At 40.0% G+C, this 20,489-nt stretch overlaps 1 protein-coding gene across 1 annotated transcript in view; it reads left to right on the top strand.

Annotated features, from left to right (window-relative positions):
• The window catches only part of KIF9 (kinesin family member 9), a 169,614-nt gene that overhangs the window by 71,837 nt on the left and 77,288 nt on the right, over positions 1-20,489 (top strand). Inside the window, exons 16-18 of the mRNA XM_053712933.1 lie at positions 4,061-4,261; positions 6,546-6,754; positions 14,848-15,027. Of these exons, the coding sequence (XP_053568908.1) occupies positions 4,061-4,261; positions 6,546-6,754; positions 14,848-15,027 (590 nt within the window). The remainder of the gene's footprint in view (positions 1-4,060; positions 4,262-6,545; positions 6,755-14,847; positions 15,028-20,489) is intronic.

Here is a 20,489-nt window from a genome sequence, read left to right as displayed (position 1 = left end):
ATATTTCTTTCAAAAGTAAGACCCTTTTCGGGCCAGAATTGAAGGAGATTATTTCAGACATCACTGGGGGAAAGGGCCATGCCCTCCCACAGGATAGGCCTTTCAAGGCTAAGAACAAATCTAATTTTCGTTCCTTTCGCAACTTCAGGAACGGACCGGCTTCTAACTCTGCAGCCTCTAGACAAGAGGGTAACGCTTCCCAGCCTAAACCAGCATGGAAACCATTGCAAGGCTGGAACAAGGGTAAACAGGCCAAGAAGCCTGCTGCTGCTACCAAGACAGCATGAAGGGGTAGCCCCCGATCCGGGACCGGATCTAGTAGGGGGCAGACTTTCTCTCTTTGCTCAGGCTTGGGCAAGAGATGTTCCGGATCCCTGGGCACTAGAAATAGTCTCTCAGGGGTATCTTCTAGAGTTCAAGGAACTTCCTCCAAGGGGAAGTTTCCACATGTCTCGCTTATCTTCAGACCAGATAAAGAGACAGGCATTCTTACATTGCGTAGGAGACCTATTAAAGATGGGAGTGATAAACCCAGTTCCAACAGCGGAACAAGGTCTGGGTTTTTACTCAAACCTGTTTGTAGTTCCCAAAAAAGAGGGAACTTTCAGGCCAATTCTGGATTTAAAAATTCTAAACAAATTCCTCAGAGTTCCATCATTCAAAATGGAAACCATTCGGACGATTTTACCAACAATCCAGGAGGGTCAATATATGACTACCGTGGACTTAAAGGATGCGTACCTGCATATTCCTATCCACAAAGATCATCAGTTCCTGAGGTTCGCCTTTCTGGACAAACATTACCAGTTCGTGGCTCTTCCATTCGGTTTAGCCACTGCTCCCAGAATTTTCACAAAGGTGCTAGGGTCCCTTCTAGCGGTCCTAAGGCCGAGGGGCATTGCTGTAGCACCTTACCTAGACGACATTCTAATCCAAGCGTCGTCCCTTTCCAAAGCAAGGGCTCATACAGACATTGTTTTAGCCTTTCTCAGGTCTCACGGGTGGAAGGTGAACATAGAAAAGAGTTCCCTGTCCCCGTCCACAAGGGTTCCTTTTCTGGGAACAATAATAGATTCTGTGGAAATGAAGATTTTCCTGACAGAGGTCAGAAAGTTGAAACTTCTAAACGCTTGTCGAGTTCTTCAATCTATTCCTCAGCCTTCCATAGCTCAGTGCATGGAAGTAATAGGACTAATGGTTGCAGCAATGGACGTGGTTCCTTTTGCTCAAATTCATTTAAGACCATTGCAACTGTGCATGCTCAAACAGTGGAATGGGGATTATGCAGACTTGTCTCCCCAGATTCAAGTAGACCAGGTAACCAGAGACTCACTCCTCTGGTGGTTGACTCAGTATCACCTGTCTCAGGGAATGAGTTTCCGCAGACCAGAGTGGGTCATTGTCACGACCGACGCCAGTCTCTTAGGCTGGGGCGCGGTCTGGAACTCTCTGAAAGCTCAGGGTCTATGGTCTCGGGAAGAGTCTCTTCTCCCGATAAACATTTTGGAACTGAGAGCGATATTCAATGCGCTCCTAGCTTGGCCTCAACTAGCGAAGGCCAGATTCATAAGATTTCAGTCGGACAACATGACGACTGTAGCGTACATCAATCATCAGGGGGGAACAAAGAGTTCCTTGGCGATGAGAGAGGTAGCCAAAATCATCAAATGGGCGGAGGATCACTCCTGCCATCTATCTGCAATTCACATCTCAGGAGTAGACAACTGGGAGGCGGATTATTTGAGTCGGCAGACTTTCCATCCGGGGGAGTGGGAACTTCACCCGGAGGTCTTTGCCCAGTTAACTCAACTATGGGGCACTCCAGATATGGATCTGATGGCGTCTCGTCAGAACTCCAAGGTTCCTCGCTACGGGTCCAGATCCAGGGATCCCAAGGCGACACTAGTGGATGCATTGGTGGCGCCCTGGTCGTTCAATCTGGCTTATGTGTTTCCACCGTTCCCTCTCCTTCCCAGGCTTGTAGCCAGGATCAAACAGGAGAAGGCCTCTGTGATTCTAATAGCTCCTGCATGGCCACGCAGGACTTGGTATGCAGACCTGGTGAACATGTCATCGGCTCCACCATGGAAGCTACCTTTGAGGCAGGATCTTCTAGTACAAGGTCCATTCGAACATCCAAATCTAGTCTCTCTGCAACTGACTGCTTGGAAATTGAACGCTTGATTCTATCTAAGCGTGGGTTTTCAGATTCGGTTATAGATACTCTGGTTCAAGCCAGAAAACCGGTGACTAGGAAAATTTACCATAAGATATGGCAAAAATATATCCGTTGGTGCGAATCCAAGGGATTCTCTTGGAGTAAAATTAAAATTCCTAGGATACTTTCCTTTCTCCAAGAGGGTTTGGATAAAGGTTTGTCAGCTAGTTCTTTAAAAGGACAGATATCTGCTCTGTCTGTTTTGTTGCACAAACATCTGGCAGCCGTGCCAGATGTACAGGCGTTTGTACAGGCGTTAGTCAGAATCAAGCCTGTCTACAGACCTATGACTCCTCCATGGAGTCTAAACTTAGTTCTTTCAGTTCTTCAAGGGGTTCCGTTTGAACCTTTACATTCCATAGATATTACGTTATTATCTTGGAAAGTTCTGTTTTTGGTTGCTATTTCTTCTGCTAGAAGAGTTTCTGAATTGTCTGCTTTGCAGTGTACTTCACCCTATCAGGTATTCCATGCAGATAAGGTAGTTTTACGTACCAAGCCTGGTTTTCTTCCAAAGGTGGTTTCCAACAGGAATATTAACCAGGAAATAGTTGTTCCTTCTCTGTGTCCGAATCCAGTTTCGAAGAAGGAACGTTTGTTACACAACCTAGATGTGGCCAGTGCTTTAAAATTCTATTTAGAAGCAACAAAGGATTTCAGACAGACATCATCCTTGTTTGTCGTTTATTCTGGTAAGAGGAGAGGGCAGAAAGCTACTGCTACCTCTCTTTCCTTTTGGCTGAAAAGCATCATCCGATTGGCTTATGAGACTGCCGGACGGCAGCCTCCTGAACGAATTACAGCTCACTCTACTAGAGCTGTGGCTTCCACATGGGCCTTCAAGAACGAGGCTTCTGTTGATCAGATCTGTAAGGCAGCGACTTGGTCTTCTCTGCATACTTTTGCCAAATTTTACAAATTCGATACTTATGCTTCTTCGGAGGCTGTTTTTGGGAGAAAGGTTTTGCAAGCTGTGGTGCCTTCCGTTTAGGTTACCTGACTTGTTCCCTCCCTTCATCCGTGTCCTAAAGCTTTGGTATTGGTTCCCACAAGTAAGGATGAAGCCGTGGACCGGACACACCAATGTAGGAGAAAACAGAATTTATGTTTACCTGATAAATTTCTTTCTCCTACGGTGTGTCCGGTCCACGGCCCGCCCTGGCTTTTAGTCAGGTTTAACATTTTTATTTCTATACACTACAGTCACCACGGCACCCTATAGTTTTCTCCTTTTTCTCCTAACCGTCGGTCGAATGACTGGGGGGCGGAGCCAGAGGGGGGGGGGCTATATGGACAGCTTTTGCTGTGTGCTCTCTTTGCCATTTCCTGTAAGGGAAGAGAATATCCCACAAGTAAGGATGAAGCCGTGGACCGGACACACCGTAGGAGAAAGAAATTTATCAGGTAAACATAAATTCTGTTATTTGTCCCATTTAAGCACCCCTGTCTTATTGCAGTGTGTGTGGTCACCATTGGGGTTTTATCTCCAGAAGTGTGACGGGGCAACCAAACCTTGACCTCTTGCCCTCAGTGCCTAAACGGGCGTAGCTGCAGATAGACGTCTATGGTTATCCTTTGCTCAGAAGAGAATTGCATGGTATTGTGGGGTTGAACTGTAAAGGCCAGGCAGAAGCGATGAGCTGAGGCTGTGCCCTAGATCCTACAGAACATGCTCCCAAGCTGTGCTCATTCTTGTTACCTGCCTCTTGTCGCACTCCCATCCAACATACAGAACTATGTTTATTAGCCAGATTCCACATAGTGTATTTATTTCATAAAGATTTGTAAACGTTAATAATTTCTGATTAGGACTCACTATGACCTGATTATTTTGTTTTGAAGCCCTACTAGTAGGAAAGAAGGAGACACAAGTCCAGTTACAAACAGAGAATCAGAACTTGCCTCTCCTTCAAAAACTCAGCTCTCAGTATCTGTCAATGTGCTCGATGTAAAGGAAGCCGCAAACAAAGAGGCGCAAGATGCCGCAAGCACTGATACAAACCGTTCCGAAGTGCCAGCCAAGGAGGAGCCTATCCGGTCCAGGTAAGCAGTGTAATAATTTGCTATCAATGCACCCTGATCACAGTACAATATGTGACATGGTCTGTGTGCTATGGTGCACGTTTACATCACTTATTTGTTTTCAGCTTCTTATGGGTAGTTCCACTTCCAACCGATTTAGAGAGACACCAAATTCAAAATGGAAAAACTTTATAAAATGTTTTTTTTTTTATTGTGCTTATTAAAACCTGTAATGTATTTTCATTATTTAAATGGGTCACCTTTTAATGGGATGAATTTAAGCTCAACTGGGGCTTTTTTTGTAAGTATATTAGATTTGTATAGGTTGAACTCGATGGACTTAAATCTGAAAATCGTGTTTTTTTTTCCACTGCACTGTGACCCTGCTATATGATTAGTGCAGGACTTTATTCACATCCGTCCCTATTCGGGTGCAGGAAAGGAGATAAGATAATTAAGAGGCTTTTCAAGAGATATGTGTCTAAACTGCACCATAATACTTTTAAAAGATTTGTTTTGATTGCAGATCTTTTACAATATTTCTTAATTGTGATTATGTACTATGCATGTATTAAAGGCGCATTAACCTCAAAATTAAATCCTCCACAAAATGGTTTAATGTAGAGCAATAATTTGCTATGCATATTATTTTTTTTGCCTTTAATTTAACTCTGAAAAGTGTGTAAACTCCTTTTAGAGAGCTTGGATTGTATCTTGTAGGATCAAGAACACTGACCCGGTAACATGATTCCCGTGATCGCTTGATCAGTGCAAGGTCTTATTTGTATCTCTATCACTGATCAGTGGGCTGAGACAGCAAAAGATTACAAATTTTCCTAACAAAATGACAGGTTAAATGCTTATCAAACAGATATTTTGCAGGTCCTTTACATTGCAGTAGTTTAATTTAGACTATATATATATATATATATATATATATATATATATATATATATATATATATATATATATATATATATATATATATAAAATAATTATTGAAACCCTTTTTTAAATTCTAGATAGTTTCATGCCTCTCCCAGCTGCTTTTTACATTTCTCTACTATATTATTTCTAAGTGTCTCTATAAAACATACAGATTACTTTTTTTTTATTTCAAATATACCAGTTTTTGTATTGCTTAGTAATCGGCGAGCATTGGAAATCCATCCCTTAAATATACATTGTAATGCAAAATTAAAATTCTTTCATTTCTTATATCCCGTCATCTTTGCATTTGTTCATATAGTCCCACAGGGCACCTGCAACACATTGCGGATCCTGAGCAGATGATTGTTTGCATATCCTACCTGGCTATCAAACAGGGCTTTAGATATGTGTTTAACCCGTTTGCACATAGAGATCTATTAACAGAGGGAATAGTGTAGTGTGTACATTTAACACCCCTTGCACCACATTTATTAACCATTGACTTGTAATATGAGCACAGAAATGCAAACGGCATTAGAACTCCATGCGGCTTGTATTTTGTGCTCCACTTGTAATCATGGTGATAGCAAATGACACTAATGCAAAAAAGTTACATGAATTTCCTTTTAAATTTTGTAGAATTGATACAATCTTTTAATAACACAAATACCTTCAAAAAGAGAGAAGAAATACTGTTGTGCTGCAGAAATGCAGCTGAATTAGCAAATATAAACAGAATTTTACAGTATAAAAAAAAAAACACACATTTAATCTCTGTAGAAAATATACATTTGATAAGCACATACAATATTAAAACGTGTAGTAACAGAATACATATAGCAAACAATGAGTAATAAAAGACAAATATGATGATTTGTATAAAATCCAAGAAACCGAAATAAGTCTCAATGAACCAAGGCTTCCCAGTATAGTGGAGATTTTAAAGCCAGGAGCGACTGGAGGGGGTTCAATATTGTCCATCCGTAGCGATTTTATACAAATCATCATATTTGTCTTTTATTACTCATTGTTTGCTCGATGTATTCTGTTACTACACATTTTATTATTATTATTATTATGTGCTTATCAAATGTATGTTTTCTACAGAGATTAAATGTTGTTGTTTTTTCTTTTTATTCTGTAACATTCTGTTTTATAGTTGCTTATTCAGCAGCATTTTTGCAGTACAACAGTATTTCTTTTAATAGGGGGTGTTTTTTATGTATGTTACAGAAGTATAGGGATCCTCTGTTTTCTTTACTGTTTTGTTTTTAGCAACCCCTCTACAGCGCAGGTATCACACTTCTTCCTTCTGTAGAATTGGTGCAATCGCAACTTAAAAACTCTCATTTACCATCTTATGTTTTGTACACAGTACTCCTCCATCCAAAGAGTCAGCTTTTGAAGACTTTAAAATGGGCAAAGGAAGTGAAATCGGCCGGATTTTTAAAGAGAACAAATCAATCCTAGCAGACAGGAAGACAAAACTGAAGGAAATAACTCAGAGGATAAATCTGATCAAACAAGAGATCGATACAACCTCACAAACAGTCAACACTACAAAACTGGAGCGAGAAAAGCAAGGTAATGCGTTCGATGATCCATACATGTTCCTCCTGATGATCTTCGTATAAGAGGAAAACAGAAATACTCTAAATACTGCAGGTATCTCTATGTAAAAAAGGAAGATATTTTACCTCAAAGTTTCTAAGTATTCACACCCCACTGTAAAGAGACTTTAAGCAGCCAGTCATGATGCTTGTCCCAGGACTTGCTAGGGAGTGTGCATCTGTGATGTGCAGGCACAGTCATGTTATTTTCCTATTCAGTTTAAGTACGTTCTATGAAATCTCATGAGATTTCAGTAAAATCTCATGAGATCACAGCAAAGGCAAAACATTACCTCAGCACTGCTGATGTTGATTGGCTATTGTTTTTTGTTTTTTTCAACTTGCAGCTTCACAGCAGCTGAAGTATAATTTTCTTTCCTATGGCATGGAGAGTCCACAACGTCATTCCAATTACTAGTGGAATATTCAACTCCTGGCCAACAGGAGGAGGCAAAGAGCACCCCAGCAAAGCTTTTAAGGGTAACTTCCCTTACCCATAATTCCAGTCATTCTCTTTGCCTTTGTCAATGGAGGATGTGCGAAGTCGGTGTCTGAAGAATTTAATCCTTTTAATGGGTACTTTTCCATGCAAGCAAGGATTGGGGTCTAGCTGTGTCCTCGTCAATATCTTTAGTAAGAGTAGTGGTGGCTTTTAGCAGTTAGGACTGTGAGGTAGTCTTTGCTTTATTTCTAACATTTATGCTACCCCTATATAGAAAACCAGGGTTGGTTACTCTGTTTTTTCTTTTCTCTCCATGTCCCTGCCAGCGGGACATTTGAAGGGTGACCAACTGGCACCTCCATTGCCCTCTTAGATGGGTCTGGAAACCCTAGTTATATCCCAGGTTGGGGATATCAGTTATTTGAGCAGCTTGTATCTACCGGTATCTCCTTAAACAGGCTCCGGTTCACTCATTATTGGGTGTTTTCCTCTGACATAACTCAACTACCCTCATAGTTTTGGTTACAGTTAAAAATGACACAGGGGGTTGAGGCTTTTATTTATTTGTGTGGACCTTTTATAATGGAGCATCTACACTCTAGCTCCTTTAGCTGGTATGTTCCTCATTTACAGCAGCGGCACCTCCGGCTTCAGTAGAGGAGGCTACCGCTGACTGTGATTATATTTTTATAACATCGATGCGCACCATTATCTGATGCTGCGGCGGCTTCTCCAGCTAGATGAGAGGAGACTACCGCTGGCCTTTTTTAGAAAATATTCTCTGGCAGTGCTATTTTAGGCAATCGCAATAAGCGCCAATACACTGACTGAAAGGTTTTCCCCATGAACCTGCAAGTCCCATATTACGCTCCTGACGCAGCACTCCGTTATGGTGCTTGCATAATATGGCGCTGGCTAATGCATGCTTCTTCTTTATTAGTAAGATGCTAGATAGCAATGACCACATTTGAAGGGTTTCTCCCCTCTTTTATCAAGTTAATAATTTAGAGGGGTCTCGCTGGTGCACTAAGCTTCAGGTGTTTAGCTTTTGTGTCAGCTCTATTTTATTATATGCAGCTATGTACCTTTATTTCATATTAGAAGACTGCCGTTGTGGGCAGATACTATGGCGCAGCTAGTCAGCTATGCGGTGGAGGAGCCGTTAGTGTTCACTCTGCTAGATAGGAGACGTATGGTCTGTTTTTGTTTTCAGAGCCGTGAGCGTTGGGCTCTATACAAAATTGTGTTTCTTTTGTTCCAACCTCGTCTACATAGTAAGTGAGATCTGCTTCGGCGGACATACATTTCTGTTGGCGCCATTTTGGAAATAGCTTTCTATTTCCCACTATGGGCAGTGAGGTTTGCGATTTGAGTGCATTTTAGATTTCTTCATCATGTAATGTTAAGTACGATCTCTATGTGAGCCTCATTTAAACCTATTCAGCCTAGACCTTCATAGAGGTTTATTCCCCTCCTAAGGTGTTTTATATCAGTTTTTTATGTGTACTGATAATACTGCCTCTAGGATATGGGGGTTGAGTTTTTTTTTATTATGGGAGTGTTTATTATAATAAATCATATATCCTACAATTTACTAGTATTTGTCGCCATCTTGTGGCAACTTATTGCTAATGCATGGTCCTTTATTATATTGTCATGTATTAAGGTGCATTACATTTCCCTCTCATTCTGTGGATAAATCTTGAGGGTCTCTCATATGATTGTTCTATTTAGCAGGGATTCATATATTATTTATACCCACCTACTGATGATTACAAATTTCTACAGTTTGTGCATTGTAACTGTATGTTTGTTTAAGATTTTCAGCATGTTCATGATTTATCCTTTCCTTTTTAAAGGGACAGTCTAGTCAAAATTAAACTTTCGTGATTCAGATAGGGCATGCAATTTTAAACAACTTTCCAATTTACTTCTATTATCTAATTTGCTCAATTCTTTAGATATCCTTTGTTGAAGAAATAGCAATGCACATGTGTGAGCCAATCACACAAGGCCTTTATGTGCAGCAACCAATCAGCAGCTACTGAGCATATCTAGATATGCTTTTCAGCAAGTGATATCAAGAGAATGAAGTAAATTAGATAATAGAAGTAAATTAGAAAGTTGTTTAAAATGACATGCTCTTTCAAAATCACGAAAGAAAAAAATTGGGTTTCATGTCCCTTTAAGTATAGGTATATACTGGGCATTGTTATCAATATAATGTCCAATTATTCTGTCTCACATTCCTGTATGTTTTAGGGATTATTTCCATCTTCATGGTTTATCCCTATCTTTCTACAGTACGGTTTAATTAGACTATGTTTTAAACATTAGGTCTACTTATATTATCCTTCTTTTCTAGAGTAGAATATATGATTACTATGTTAGAAATGTAATGCTCGGTGGATACTCCTCTATCAGACCAAACTCGGCCAGTAGTCTTGTTATCCTGGCGTCGAGCCGGAATGATAGGGAATATCCCAGAGCAGAGAGAGTTAGTAAGATGAGGAGAGCGGCACTCACTAGAATGATCAGGCAGGCAGGGTTTGGCAATGGTTAAGAAATCTAAGGGCACACCACTAGAATGGTCAGACAGGCAGAGCTCAGCAGCAGTATATCAATCCAGCAATTCAGGGGTATAACAGGCAGATTAGTCAGACAGGCAGGGTTCAAACACATTAAGGCAATACAGAAGTAACGATCTATCACACCCAGGAGCACACAAAGAAACACCTATACTTGGGCAGTGATAGATCGTTACTGGAATACTTACATAGGCACAGGATTCGCGCCACAGAAATACATACCAGCAACTGAGAGAAGCGTGCGACGATGACGTCAGCACCGCACGCATCCAACCCGACACAGCCCTTAGCAACGAGCAGGGAAGGAGACCCTGCGACCCTAGCAACGGCTAGAGCGGCGCGACATGACAATAAGCACTAGAATGCTTATCTTATCTTGTGTCTGCTTTGCATAAGTAAAACAAAAGTAGGGGAATATTAATATTTACATGATTTATTTTCCTCCTACCATGGAAATATCTTCTGGATATTGTTATAAGTCTTTTGTCGGCTTATCTTTCCTGTTGAACATATTATTTATATATGTTTTAGGGATTATCCATGTTCGTCTTTTATTTACTTTTATTTTTTCTGCGGTAGAAAAATATATACAGGAGATTGTTATTAATCTGACCACTTGTGATTCAGTGTGTAAATCTCCAATCTACCAGCTGGATTCCTGTTTTAACCCTATCTATCCTTACAGCTGTGTATTCAGCAATGCTATGGCATTTAGGGGAAGTCTGCGTAAAGTAGGCTATAGTATATAAGTGAGTTATTATGACTATCTCATTTATAGTATGGGTTTAGGGATTATCAACATTTTTTTGATTTATCTCTATCCTGTTTCATTATGATTTAGTATAGGTATATACTGTTATTGTTATAAGCATCATAATTGCTTAATTTGCTCGATACATTTTAAATATATGCTCCAGGGATTCTTAACCTTTTTTTCTGTCCCTTTCCTACCATAGATGATTACTAAATTTTGGACTTAGCCTCTACTCTTCAAATCTTATGGGGGTTCGATGGGGCTCTTCTGGCATTAGCCAGATGTTAAGGAATTATGATGGCATCTGTCCTGGACTATATCTTGGTTCAGGTGCCTTCTTTTCTTTTTGTAAGATGTTATTGTCTATTCTACAATCCCACGGGTGGAAAGTGAATCTGGAGAAGATTTCCCTGGTGCCAGACACCAGGGTGTGTTTCTTAGGAACGATTATAGATTCTCTGTCTATGAAGATTTTGCTGACGAAGGTCAGAAAATCCAAAGCCCTCTGGTGGCTCAGTGGAAAGTCACTGGGATACAACATGAGAGACCAGAGTTCAAGACCCAATGGGGGCATGACAGTACCCCCTTCCCAAGGCCGACCTCTGGGCGGCTTTAGCTTTCTCATAGACTTGTAGGTCTTCAAAGCAAATGATGGCTCTGTCAGAGGCTTAAACTTCTGTCCTCAACCTGTCCATCTGTGGCTCAGTGTATGGAAGTAATTGGTCTTATGGTTGCTTCAATGGACATCATTCCGTTTGCTCGGTTCCTTCTGAGACCTCTACAGTTATGCATGCTCAGACAATGGAACGAAGACCACTCAGACCTATCACAGAGGATAGCTCTGGTTCCCCTAACTAGAGTCTCTCTATCTTGGTGGTTTTCACGGGACTATCTGTCTCAGGGTACATTATTCCTAAAACCATCCTGGGTGATTGTAACCACGGACGCCAGCCGTTCAGGCTGGTGAGCAGTTTGGGGTTGTTTAAAGGCTCAGGGTCTTTGGACTCAAGAGGAGTCTTTTATTCCCATAAACATCTTGGAGTTGAGAGCAATTTACAATGCCTCATCAGCATGGCCTCAACTAGCTTTAGTCCAGTTTATCAGATTTTAATCGGACAATATCTCCTCGGTGGCTTACATCAATCACCAGGGAGGAACTCGGAGTTCCTTAGCAATGAAGGAGGTGACTTGCATTCTCTAGTGGGCGGAGTCTCACGATTGTCTCCTCTCTGCCTTCCGCATCCCAAGGGTGGACAACTGGGAGGTGGTTTTTCTGAGCAGGCAGACTTTTCATTACGGGAAGTGGGCTCTCCACCCAGAGGTTTTCAATTGATAACTCTCAGGTGGGGGGTTCCAAAGTTGGATATGATGGCGTTGCATCAAAACGCCAAGGTTTCAATGTACAGTTCAAGGTCAAAAGTTCCTCAGGCCGCTCTGATAGATGCTCTAGCGGTTCCTTGGATTTTCTCTCTGGTATACCTGTTTCCTCCGTTTGCTTTCCTTCCACGAGTCATTGCTCGTATCAAACAGGAGAGAGCATTGGTAATTCTAATAGCTCCTGCAGGGCCTCGCAGGATCTGGTTTGCGTATCTGGTAAGGATATCATCTCTTCTTCTTTGGAGGTTACCTCTGAGGAAGGACCTTTTTTATTCAGGGTCTATTCCTCCATCCAGACCTGAATTCTCTGAAGCTGACTGCTTGAAACTATGCTTCAGGCTCGCAAACCTGTTACTCGCAAGATCTACCATAAGGTATGGCATAAATATCTTTATTGGTGCGAATCTTAGGGTTTCTCCTGAAGCCGGGTGAGGATTCCCCGTATTTTATCTTTTCTTCAGGATGGCCTGGAGAAAGGTTTGTAAGTCAGTACTCTGAAGGGTCAGATTTCTGCACTGTCTATTCTTTTGCACAAACGTCTGGCAGATTTCCAGATGTTCAAGCTTTTGTTCAGGCCCTGGTCAGAATCAGGCCTGTGTTTAAACCTGTTGCTCCTCCTTGGAGCTTTAATCATGTTCTTAAAGTTTTGCAACAGGCTCCGTTTGAGCCAATGCATGTTGTTGATATAAAATTATCTTGGAAGGTTTTGTTTCTTCTTGCTATTTCTTCCGCTCGCAGAGTTTCTGAGCTTTCAGCTCTGCAGTGTGATTTCCCTTACCTTATTTTTCATGCAGATAAGGCGGTCCTTCGTATTATATTGGGTTTTCTCTCTACGGTGGTTTCGGATCAAAACATTAATCAGGAAATTGTTGTTCCTTCTTTTTGTCCTAATCCTACTTCTCATAAGCAACGTCTTTTGCATAACTTGGATGTTGTGCATGCTCTAAAATTTTACCTACAAGCTACTAAAGATTTTCGCCAATCTTCTGCCCTGTTTATGGTTTTCTCTGGAAAGCGCAAGGGTCAGAAGGCCACTTCTACTACCCTTTCCCTTTAGTTAAGAAGTATGATTCGTTTTGCTTATGAGACAGCTGGATAGCAGCCTCCTTAGAGAATTATGTCTCATTCCACTAGGGCTGTCTCCTCATCCTGGGCTTTCAAAAATGAAGCTTCTGCGGACCATATTTGCAAGGCGGCAACATGGTCCTCTTTGCATACTTTTTCCAAATTCTACAAGTTTTATACTTTTGCCTCGGCTGAGGCCTCTTTTGGGAGAAAGGTTTTTAAAGCGGTGGTGCCTTCTGTTTAGGTCCTCCTGCCTTGTTCTCCCTCCCTGTTCATTCCGTGTTGTCTAGCTTGGGTATTGGTTCCCAATAGTAATTGGAATGACGTTGTGGACTCTCCATGCCATAGGAAAGAAAACAAAATTTATGCTTACCTGATACATTTCTTTCTTTCCGGGCATGGAGAGTCCACGACCCACCCTCTCTTTTTAAATACAATTCGGCAGTTTTTTTTTAGTAAACCTCAGACACCTCTATACCCTTGTGTTTCTTCTTTTTCTATTTTCCTTCGGCTGAATGACTGGAGATTATGGGTATGGAAAGTTACACTTAACAGCTTTTCTGGGGTGCTCTTTGCCTCCTCCTGCTGGCCAGGAGTTGAATATCCCACTAGTAATTGGAATGACATTGTAAACTCTCCATGCCCGGAAAGAAATAAATTTATCAGGTAAGCATAAACTTTTGTTTTTTACACAGCACTTACTCTGGTGAGCTGAGGAAATTTTGAGGTAAAATATCTTTTTTTTTTAACATAGAGATGCTCATGGGATATTTTCTTGTCAGCTTTTTACAGTTATGTCCCTTTAAGGGGTTTATTTATCACAAGGCGAATACCCCATGCTCATTTGAGCCTGCATCTGATGTTTATGAAGCTACTTCCTAAACCCTCTCTGCTAATTTAGAGTTGGCAGATGAAAATCACCCCGGACTCATTCGACTAGAGTGATTGACAAGACCTACTATCATGCAATTGGGGGTGGTAATTAACGAGAACAAACATACCCCACAATGTGTGACCAAATGCAGACAGGTTCTTGATGTGCAATATAAGTGATTCTTTGCTGATGTGTAATAGCTTGTTGCAGTAATATCTTTTTGCCAATAGTGTTCTTGTTGAAGAGAATACCTAGGTAGGCAGTGTGCACATGTCTGAAGCACTATATGACAGCAGTTTTGCAAAAATGCTTTTAAGTACTAGCTGGCATAGCATATAGCATTATCAAAAGCATTGTTGCAAAACTGCTGCCATATAGTGCACACTCCTGAGCCTACCTACCTGTTTTTTTTTTACAAATATTGAAAGAGAAATTTACTTTTGTTTAACATGTTCCTATGAATTAACTAATGTTTTCTTGTCAGACATATTTCAATGTGTTTTTTTTATGCATGATAGAAATGTTTTAAAGGGATACTAAATCCATTTTTTTTTCTTTCAGGATTCAGAGCATGCAATTTTAAGCAACTTTCTAATTTACTCCTATTATCAATTATCTTTATTTGAAAAGCAGGGAACTAAGCTTAGGAGCCGGATCATTTTTGGTTCAGAACCTGGGTAGCACTTGCTGATTGGTGTATAAATATAGCCACCAATCAGCAAGTGCTATCCAGGGTTCTGAAACAAAAATGGGCCGGCTCCTAAGCTTAGATTCCTGCTTTTTCAAATAGAGATAGCAAGAGAACGTAGAAAAATTGATAATAGGAGTGAATTAGAAAGTTGCTTAAAATTGCTTGCTCTATCTGAATCATGAAAGAAAAAACTTGGGTTTAGTGTCCCTTTAAGTACAATGTCCCATAAAAAATCATTTTTGTAGCTGTGCTTTACAGTCTCTCATTACCTAACAGGTGAATACATCAGTGACGAGGGACAGGTAATTATAGACGAGCAGGAGTTCATGCTGATCATAAGACTAAATGACCTAAAGAAGCAGTACAGAGCCGATTATGAAGAACACCAGGATTTGATGGCGGAGGTCCAGTACTGTCAGAAACTGGTGGATCAGTGCCGGCAGAGGCTGTTTACAGGTCTGATCATTATCTGCTTAACTCCCCATTCATATCTAATATATCAACAGGAAGTGCGGTAGGTTATGTATGGGAAAGGATGTGGGTTTATTGCTTCCTGGAAAATGACACAAAAACCGGCCAGATTATGTGAAAGTATAATTTACCAAAGAAAAACAATTTGGTAGACAAGATCACCAATTCATACAGTCCCCATAGATTGTGTGTACTATGTGGGGATAAAAGTGCTGGTACATAGGGAGTATTAGTAACACAAGTGATAATATCCGTTTGTAATAAACAACAAAGTTTGTTGTCAGTTGACACCTTGATACAATTCAGCCTGTGTGCCTAGAGCAAAATAATCTTTGAATGAGTGAGTTAATACATACATTAACCACCTCATACGGTACAGTCCGTGCAGTATACTGGGTAACAGGGCTCAAATTCCTTAGCAGCTATATAGCGTAAGATAATAGCATTCACCGCCCTACCACAGTATTGTTCGTGTACTCACAGTCAATTCTGAGGGAGACTGGCGACTCCGGTGATCCTGGGCTGTCTCGCGGTCCCTTCCTTTGGGTTGAATTGCGGGTATGCCTAACACCGCTCGCCGAAAGAACTCCTCTCTCACGGGTAGATCCAGACGCACACAGGCCTTGGCATGACTCACTGCTGACGTTAACGATCCTGATTGGTTAACCGTTGCACACCTTCCTTCCTCCCATTGAACAATAGGTACCAGCACTCACTCCTTCAATCCGATCCTCGGTTTAACGGCAAAAATAATCCAAAGAGAAAAGAGCAAGTCCGAGGTTGATTTAAAAGCCAAATACTTTATTGTAAAAGTTAAAATCTGACATGGGGACAGAGCACAAAAAAAAAAATCCAAACACCTAACACTGTGGCTTACGCGTTTCGGCCGTAGCCTTACTCATAGCCAATATCACATTGCTGATCTATTCAGTTTAAAAAGGCCCCCCTGGGCTGTGATTGGTTCAAAAAACAATAGGCGTGTTGGACCTGTGATTAGTTACCTGTGAAACTAACAAATATCTACTATAAGTCAATCCAGCATAACAAAACATTTAAGGCATAAAAAACTTCAAAGAAAAACATAGATAAATTAAAAGTACAAACACTGAATGCCGGCTTTGTCTTATGTAAAACCTAGCCTTAGGAACTATCCTGGTGTATCATATTAACGTGTCTATAATTAAAACTAACCTATTGATAATAGTTATTGCCAGTCTCAAATATGTACTTATCTACATCATAAAGCTGGAAATTGAAAATGTCAATAAATCTACAGCTAATCCAGTCTATAAATACATGGATTAAATGTTGTTAAGTGTATCAAAATATATATGAATATGACTCTATGACTAAAGATGGAGCAAATAAAATAAAATTTAATTTAAAGAATTCAAAGAGTTCAAAAAATAAATGTATGATGTAAAGAAAAATTATAAATTATAAAAATAAAAATAAAAGTGATGGTAATAAGAAAATATTTGAATCCAGAAAAACTAAGGGATATCTTATATTATTATTCCCAATAATTGATTAGATCATATTGGGAATTTAAACCTCTGGGATGTCTGGTTTCCAGCTGGAAAATCCAGAACATTTCACGTTTTCCTAACAATTTTTCTTTGTCACCCCCCCTCTGGGGAGTAACCACTTGTTCGATTGCCTTCCATTTTAATGAAGCAATACTATTATGATGTTTTGTGACAAAGTGCTGCACAATTGGAGTAGTTGCTTTCCCCACTTTGATGGTACTAAAATGTTCCCGCATACGGGATCTTACGTCTCTAGTCGTAAGTCCTATATATTGGACCTGACATTGTGTACACTCCAACATATAAATAACATTGCTTGATGAGCAATTGAGACATCTTTCAATGTCATATGTCTTGCCTGTGACAGTAGAGGAAAAGGTGGTTGTTATATCCATATATTCACACGGTTTACACCTATTGTGTCCGCATCTGAACATGCCCCTATGTTGTAGCCATGAGCTAGTAGGTTGTTTTACAGGTTTTAATTTAGAAGGGGAGAGTATGTTGCCAAGTGTACAAGCCTCCAGAGCTGTACAAGACTCCAGAGCTATTGAACAGGTTTTTTCAATCCCTCCACAAGTCCTAGGGAGGGGAACAGGGGCAATATGTACCTCAGAACCCAGGTATCCTCAGAGAACAAACAGATCCCAACGGAGACGTTAAATTTTCAGGTCATTAATCTATCAGATGTTGAATTAACCCCCATACAAATCAAAGTCTTGAGCCACGGTTTAGGTTTTGCACCAACCAGTGATTTCAACCTTTTTAATACCATCTTAGATCTTAACAGACTAATAAGGAATTTAACTTTGCGCAAGCATTTCCATGACTCTGAGAATTCTACTCCATTACTAGATAGGAGAGTGGATGACCAGAGTCTGCCCCTATCTTTCTCAGAACAATGTGATGTTATCAATCTTAACAGTCTTTTGAATGAGGGCTCCTTGTCCCCTAGTCAATCAGTGGACAAACAAGTCAGATTTAAAAACAAGTCCAAATTTTATCCTATTCATTCACGAGGTAATGTCTTAGAAACCTTTTACAAAAGGGTGGAGCAGGATCTTGTTAATTTGAAAACTACGAATACATGTACTACTAATAATTTGACTAAACAGGAGAAAACAGCCTTAAAATCCATTCAGAACAATAAAGCTTTGGTGGTGAAAGGAGCTGACAAAGGTGGCTCGGTGGTTGTCACGAACAGGTCTGATTACATACAGGAAGCCAACAGGCAACTATTAGACACAGAAAGTTATACAAAACTTGATCACAACCCCATTTGGTTTTTCCAAAAGGAGCTTAAAGATCTTTTGGATGATGGCCTGGAAAGTGGCTTCCTAGATAGAAACACCTATGACTATCTTTTGGTCGACCACCCTGTCACTCCTATCTTTCACCACCTTCCAAAGGTCCACAAATCTTTGGAGGGTGTGAAGGGTAGACCTATTGTCAGCGGGATTGGGTCATACACAGAAAATGTATCCCAATGGTTGGATGCGATATTGCAGCCACTGGTGACCCAGTTACCGAGTCATTTGAAGGACACCACACATGTTTTACAATTACTTGAGTCCGAGAAATGGAGTACTGACAACGTATGGGTCACAGTGGATGTAACATCATTATATTCCATGATCCCACATGATAAGGGGATACAGGCTTTGAGATATTTTTTGGAGGAACAAACCAATTTTTCCACACCATATCAGGAATATATACTGAGGGTTACTTTATTTTTGTTGACCCACAATTATTTTGAATTTGAGGGTGATTTTTTCTTGCAGAGACGTGGGACAGCTATGGGTGCTAAATTTGCACCTTCATACGCCAACCTATATTTAGGTTGGTGGGAGCTGTCCCGCGTCTATGCACAAATTAATCCATATATCAATGAAATTGCTTTCTATAAGCGTTTCATTGATGACCTTCTAATAATTTGGAAGGGTGAGAAGGGCAACATCACAGAGTTTATAACTTGGATCAATGACAATGATCTCAACCTTGGGTTCACTTTCGAGGTAGAACCCTATTAAATAAATTTCCTTGATATCACAATGAGGGGCATGTTTGATGGCAGGATTGTAACTAGCAGTTACAGGAAACCGATCTCGGGCAACACTTTGTTACATGGCAGGAGCTGCCATCCCAAGCATGTCCCTTACGCGATAGCAAAGGGACAGTTGATTAGGCTCAAACGAAACTGCTCTGACACACAAACATAAACAGTCAAAAGATCTAGTGAGTCGCCTTAAAGAGAGGGGTTATAAAAATTCTGATATAACCAAGGCTATAAATGAGGTTAAACACATAGATAGAAGATCTTTGCTCACCCACAAAAGTGGTGACACTACCCCATCTGATCACAAGGGAGTTACATTTGTTACCACATTTAGTGCTCAATACCAACAAATATGTGGTATAGTTCGGAAACACTATGGTATGTTAAGGGCGGATGATAAACTAATTGATACTGTTGATAATGGTCTGAGATGCTCATACAGAAGGGCTTGTACACTTGGCAACATACTCTCCCCTTCTAAATTAAAACCTGTAAAACAACCTACTAGCTCATGGCTACAACATAGGGGCATGTTCAGATGCGGACACAATAGGTGTAAACCGTGTGAATATATGGATATAACAACCACCTTTTCCTCTACTGTCACAGGCAAGACATATGACATTGAAAGATATCTCAATTGCTCATCAAGCAATGTTATTTATATGTTGGAGTGTACACAATGTCAGGTCCAATATATAGGACTTACGACTAGAGACGTAAGATCCCGTATGCGGGAACATTTTAGTACCATCAAAGTGGGGAAAGCAACTACTCCAATTGTGCAGCACTTTGTCACAAAACATCATAATAGTATTGCTTCATTAAAATTGAAGGCAATAGAACAAGTGGTTACTCCCCAGAGGGGGGGTGACAAAGAAAAATTGTTAGGAAAACGTGAAATGTTCTGGATTTTCCAGCTGGAAACCAGACATCCCAGAGGTTTAAATTCCCAATATGATCTAATCAATTATTGGGAATAATAATATAAGATATCCCTTAGTTTTTCTGGATTCAAATATTTTCTTATTACCATCACTTTTATTTTTATTTTTATAATTTATAATTTTTCTTTACATCATACATTTATTTTTTGAACTCTTTGAATTCTTTAAATTAAATTTTATTTTATTTGCTCCATCTTTAGTCATAGAGTCATATTCATATATATTTTGATACACTTAACAACATTTAATCCATGTATTTATAGACTGGATTAGCTGTAGATTTATTGACATTTTCAATTTCCAGCTTTATGATGTAGATAAGTACATATTTGAGACTGGCAATAACTATTATCAATAGGTTAGTTTTAATTATAGACACTTTAATATGATACACCAGGATAGTTCCTAAGGCTAGGTTTTACATAAGACAAAGCCGGCATTCAGTGTTTGTACTTTCAATTTATCTATGTTTTTCTTTGAAGTTTTTTATGCCTTAAATGTTTTGTTATGCTGGATTGACTTATAGTAGATATTTGTTAGTTTCACAGGTAACTAATCACAGGTCCAACACGCCTATTGTTTTTTGAACCAATCACAGCCCAGGGGGGCCTTTTTAAACTGAATAGATCAGCAATGTGATATTGGCTATGAGTAAGGCTACGGCCGAAACGCGTAAGCCACAGTGTTAGGTGTTTGGATTTTTTTTTTTGTGCTCTGTCCCCATGTCGGATTTTAACTTTTACAATAAAGTTTTTGGCTTTTAAATCTAACCTCGGACTTGCTCTTTTCTCTTTGAAAGTATAATTTACACCAGAATAAGCATTTTTATCTTTAGAGGTGGTTAAAGGCAGATAATGGTCTACAGCAGCACACTACTGAGCAGAAGTTTCTGTTCTAACTAAATCCACCAAT

The sequence above is a fragment of the Bombina bombina genome, chromosome 5 (assembly GCF_027579735.1).
Source record: "Bombina bombina isolate aBomBom1 chromosome 5, aBomBom1.pri, whole genome shotgun sequence".
Classification (NCBI taxonomy): domain Eukaryota; kingdom Metazoa; phylum Chordata; class Amphibia; order Anura; family Bombinatoridae; genus Bombina; species Bombina bombina.
The sequence above is the reverse complement of the archived record's forward strand: the minus strand, read 5'-3'. Positions and strand labels throughout refer to the sequence as shown.